At 57.0% G+C, this 5,348-nt stretch overlaps 1 protein-coding gene across 1 annotated transcript; it reads right to left on the reverse strand.

Annotated features, from left to right (window-relative positions):
- Nucleotides 1-1,400: 1,400 nt before the first annotated feature.
- On the reverse strand, nt 1,401-5,126 carry LOC120513623 (cilia- and flagella-associated protein 45-like). Its single transcript, XM_039733213.1, has 4 exons — nt 4,953-5,126; nt 4,167-4,296; nt 2,214-2,360; nt 1,401-1,873 (listed from the first exon to the last, which is right to left on the reverse strand). Exons 1-4 carry the CDS (start codon nt 5,069-5,071, stop codon nt 1,427-1,429), a joined length of 843 nt encoding a protein of 280 aa, XP_039589147.1. The 5' UTR covers nt 5,072-5,126; the 3' UTR covers nt 1,401-1,426.
- Nucleotides 5,127-5,348: the final 222 nt, after the last annotated feature.

Raw genomic sequence — 5,348 nt, forward strand, 5'->3', positions numbered from 1 at the left:
TGGATAAAAATAGGGATTAAAATTGGGGGAAAATAAGGATTGAAAATGGAGAAATAAAAATTGGGAAAAATAGGGGAAAATGGGTTAAAATATGTGAAAATTGGTTAAAATAGGGATTAAAATTGGGGGAAACTAAGGATTGAAAATGGAGAAATAAAAATTGGGAAAAATAGGGATTAAAAGATATAAAAATTGGATAAAAATAGGGATTAAAAATGGAGAAATATAGAAATTAAAATTGGGAAAAATAGGGATTAAAATTGGTAAAAAATAGGGATTAAAAATGGAGAAATATAGAAATTAAAATTGGGAAAAATAGGGGGAAAATGGGTTAAAATATATGAAAATTGGTTAAAATAGGGATTAAAATTGTAAAAAAAATAGGGATTAAAGAGGGTTAAAATAGGGGGAAAATGGGTTAAAATATATGAAAATTGGTTAAAATAGGGATTAAAATTGTAAAAAAAATAGGGATTAAAGAGGGTTAAAATAGGGGGGAAATGGGTTAAAATCTGTAAAAAATGGGTAAAAAGAGAGGAAAAAATGGGTTCAAACCACGGAAAAAAGGGGAAATGTCCCCCAGGTCCCTGGGGACCGGCAGCTGGCATCAGAGGTGGCATCAGGAGGTGACAGGGTGGCATCCGGGTGGCATCAGGAGGTGGCAGTGCTGGCCGTGCCCCAGGCTCTCTTTTCCACCAGGGCACAGTACCTGTCGGGCACCCCGCTGTCCCTGCGGGTGGCACAGAGGGGACATCAGCGGTGCCAGGAGGTGCCCGAGGTGGCACAGGGGGTGACAGAGGTGCCAGGAGGTGCCCGAGGTGGCACAGGGGGTGACAGAGGTGACAGAAGAGGTGCCAGGCGGTGCCCGAGGTGCCCCCGCACCTGAGGCGCTGCAGTTTCTGCTGTCCCACGCGTGCCAGGTGCTCTGCCCGCTCCCGTGCCCGTGCCAGCTCCCGCTGTCCCTCCTCCATGGCCGCGGCTCTGTCGCGCTGTCGCCGCTGTCGCGACTCCCGGATCTGCTCCTGCAGCGCCTCCGCCTGGGCGCGCTGTGCCCGCTGCCGTGCCAGCTGCTGCTCCTGCTCCCGGGCCAGCTGCTCCTGCTGGGCGCTGGGGACACGGGGACCACCAGTGCAGGTGCTCGTGGCGCTCGGTGTGGCCCGAGCCCGCCAGCGTGGCCGTGGCCTCGGACAGGAAGGCCACGAAGTAATTGCTGAAGTGGAACGAGAGGGCGCTCTCGTAGGCACGGAGCCACCTGGGACAGGGGACAGGGGACAGGGGACACGGGGGGCATTGGGGACAGGGACAGGGGACACTGGGGACAGGGACAGGGGACACTGGGGACAGGGACAGGGGACACTGGGGACACTGGGGACACTAGGGATACTGGGGACACTGGGGGCATTGGGGACACTGGGGACAGGGGACACTAGGAACACTTGGGATATTGGGGACACTGGGGACAGAGACAACTCCCGACAGCGCCGGTCCCGCTGCGCCGCTTCCCGGCTGTGATTGGAGCGCAGAGCTTCCTGAGGGGACATCGGGGACAGTGACAGGGACAGGAGACACTGGGGGCATTGGGGACACTGGGGACATTGGAGACAGTGACAGGGACAAGGGATATTGGGGACACTGGGGACAGGGACAGCTCCCGGCAGCGCCACTGCCGTTCTGCTGCCACCTGGCTGCGCTTGGTCCGCAGAGCGCCGGGGAGGTGACAGAGCCCCGGGGAGGGGACAGGGGTGGCAGTGCCACCCACCTGCGCCTCCTGCCAGCCCCGCTCGTGCTCCTGCGTGGCCTTGAGCCGCTCCAGCTCCCGCTGCCGCTCCCGCCGCAGCCGCGCCCGCTCCGCCTCCAGCGCCGCGTCCCGCTCCTGGGGACAGCGACAACGATGGGGACAGGGGGACAGGGACACCGGGACAGCGACACCGCTGGGGACAGGGGGACAGCGACACCGGGACAGGGACACGGCTGGGGACAGGGACACAGTGGGGGACAGAGCCCTGGGAAGGTGGCAAAGCCCTGGGGAGGTGACAGCGCCCTGGGGAGGTGACAGCGCCCGGGGGAGGTGACAGCGCCCCGGGGGAGGTGACAGTGCCCGGGGGAGGTGACAGCGCCCGGGGGAGGTGACAGTGCCCCGGGGGAGGTGACAGTGCCCGGGGGAGGTGACAGCGCCCGGGGGAGGTGACAGTGGCCTGCCAGCCCCCCCTCACCCCCTTCTGGCGCTGCTCCTCCAGGGCCCGCAGCTCCGCTCGCCTGTCGCGCTCCCTGTCGCGCTGTCGCAGCCGCTGGTTCTCCGCGTCCACCGCCTTCATCTCGGCCAGGAGCTGCCGCTTGCGCTGCTGCTGCTGCTGCCAGGCCTGGGGACACCGCGGGGACACCGCGGGGACACCGATCCCGTCACCGCAGAGCCCCGCTAACCCCGCCTGCCCATGGGGATCCCAATTCCGTGGGACCCCCAAGCCCCTGGGATCCTCCATTTCCCGGGATGCCCAATTCCCTGGGATCCCAAACCCCTGGGATTCCCCCGCTATAGATCCCAAACCCCTGGGATCCCAAACCCCTGGAATCCCCTTGCTATAGATCCCAATTCCCTGGGATCCCAAATCCCTGAGATCCCCCTCATTAGGAACCCCATTTCCTGGAATCCCCATTCCCTGGGATCCCCATTCCCTGGGATCCCAAACCCCTGGGATTCCCCTATAGATCCCAATTCCATGGGATCCCAAACCCCTGAGATCCCCCTCATCAGGACCCCCATTCCCCGGGATCCCCATTCCCTGGGATCCCAATCCCCTGGAATCCCAATCCCCTGGAATCCCCTTGCTATGGATCCCAATTCCCTGGGATCCCAAATCCCTGAGATCCCAAATCCCTGAGATCCCCCTCATCAGGACCCCCATTCCTTGGGACCCCCCTTCCCTGGGATCCCCAGCAGCTCCGTGTCCCCTCCCGCTGATGCCACCACGTCCCCAAGGCCACCAGCGCCCCAATCCCACCCCACACTCTTCCCAACCCTTCCAACCCGAGTTCCCAAACTCCCGAATTCCCGCTGGGAATCTCCCACCTCGCGATCCTCCCTCTTCATCTGCTCCAGGTGCTCCACGAACCTCTGGCCCTCCTGGAATTTCTGCTCGGCCCTCAGCGCCCGCTGCTCCTGCCGCTCCTCTATCTGCTGGAGCACCTCCAGCTTGATGCTGGGAATTCGGGAAGCATTCGGGAATTATTTGGGAATTTGGGAATTCAGGAATTTGGGAATGGAAAAGTTCTGGTCTGGCTCCAGAACTGTGGAGTGCACGGGGTGGGGAAGGGGAAAGGAGGGGAAAGGGAAAGGAGGAGAAAGTGAAATGGAAAAAGGGAAAAAGAAAAGGGGAAAAGGAGGAAAAAAAGGAAAGGAGAAAGAGGGAGAAATGAAAAAGTGGAAAAGGAGAGAGGGAAAAGAAAGGAAAAGGGGAAAGGAGAAAGGGGAGAAAGGAGAAAGGCAAAAAAAAAAGGGAAAAGAAGGAAAAGGATGGGAAAGAAAGGGAAAAGGGGAAGGGGAAAGAGGGAAAAAAAGAAAAGGAAGGAAAGGGGGAGAAATGGGAACAAGGATGGCACAAAATAAATGGGAAAAAGGGAGGAAAAAGGGAAAACAAGGTGGGAAAGGGGGAAAAAGGGGGGAAAGAGGGTGAAACCGCTATAGATCCCAATTCCCTGGGATCCCAAATCCCTGAGATCCCCCTCATTAGGAACCCCATTTCCTGGAATCCCCATTCCCTGGGATCCCCATTCCCTGGGATCCCAAACCCCTGGGATTCCCCTATAGATCCCAATTCCATGGGATCCCAAACCCCTGAGATCCCCCTCATCAGGACCCCCATTCCCCGGGATCCCCATTCCCTGGGATCCCAATCCCCTGGAATCCCAATCCCCTGGAATCCCCTTGCTATGGATCCCAATTCCCTGGGATCCCAAATCCCTGAGATCCCAAATCCCTGAGATCCCCCTCATCAGGACCCCCATTCCTTGGGACCCCCCTTCCCTGGGATCCCCAGCAGCTCCGTGTCCCCTCCCGCTGATGCCACCACGTCCCCAAGGCCACCAGCGCCCCAATCCCACCCCACACTCTTCCCAACCCTTCCAACCCGAGTTCCCAAACTCCCGAATTCCCGCTGGGAATCTCCCACCTCGCGATCCTCCCTCTTCATCTGCTCCAGGTGCTCCACGAACCTCTGGCCCTCCTGGAATTTCTGCTCGGCCCTCAGCGCCCGCTGCTCCTGCCGCTCCTCTATCTGCTGGAGCACCTCCAGCTTGATGCTGGGAATTCGGGAAGCATTCGGGAATTATTTGGGAATTTGGGAATTCAGGAATTTGGGAATGGAAAAGTTCTGGTCTGGCTCCAGAACTGTGGAGTGCACGGGGTGGGGAAGGGGAAAGGAGGGGAAAGGGAAAGGAGGAGAAAGTGAAATGGAAAAAGGGAAAAAGAAAAGGGGAAAAGGAGGAAAAAAAGGAAAGGAGAAAGAGGGAGAAATGAAAAAGTGGAAAAGGAGAGAGGGAAAAGGAGGGAAAAGAAAGGAAAAGGAGGGAAAAGAAGGGAAAAGGGGAAAGGAGAAAGGGGAGAAAGGAAAAAGGCAAAAAAAAAAGGGAAAAGAAGGAAAAGGATGGGAAAGAAAGGGAAAAGGGGAAGGGGAAAGAGGGAAAAAGAGAAAAGGAAGGAGGGAAAGGGGAAACAGAAAAGAAGGAAAAGGGAAAAGAGGAAAGGGGGAAAGGAAAAGAGGGAAAAGGGAAGAGGAAAAAAAGAATGGGGAAAGAGAGAAGAGATAAGGGAAAAGGGATAAGGAAAAAAGAGGAGAGGGAAAAGACGGGAAAAGGGTAGAGGAAAAAGAAAGAGGAAAAGGAAAGAGGAAAAGGAAAGATGAAAAGGGTAGAGGAAAAGGAAAGAGGAAAAGGAAAGAGGAAAAGGAAGCGCAGACCTGATGAGCTGCTGCTTCCTGCAGCGCTCCAGCTCCTCCTGCAGCTGCAGCTCCTTCTCCCGCTCGCTGTCCATGAGCCGCTGCAGGCGCTGCTCCTCCGCCCGCAGCTCCCCCTGCATCTGCCGCTTCTCCGCCAGCTGATGGTCCAGGATGGAGCTGCAGCGGGCACTCAGCAGCAGCTGGGGAAATGGGAATGGGAAATGGGAAATGGGAAATGGGAAAGGGAGCCCTGGAGCTTCTCCTGCCTGTCCAGGATGGAGCTGCAGCGGGCACCCAGCAGCAGCTGGGGAAATGGGAATGGGAAATGGGATAAGGGACAAGGGAAATGGGAATCAAAATGGAAAAGGGAGCCCTGGAGCAGCCACTTCTGCCTGTCCAGGATGGAGCTGCAGCGGG

Source organism: Passer montanus, unplaced genomic scaffold (genome assembly GCF_014805655.1).
Source record: "Passer montanus isolate IOZ18808 unplaced genomic scaffold, ASM1480565v1 scaffold840, whole genome shotgun sequence".
NCBI lineage: Eukaryota > Metazoa > Chordata > Aves > Passeriformes > Passeridae > Passer > Passer montanus.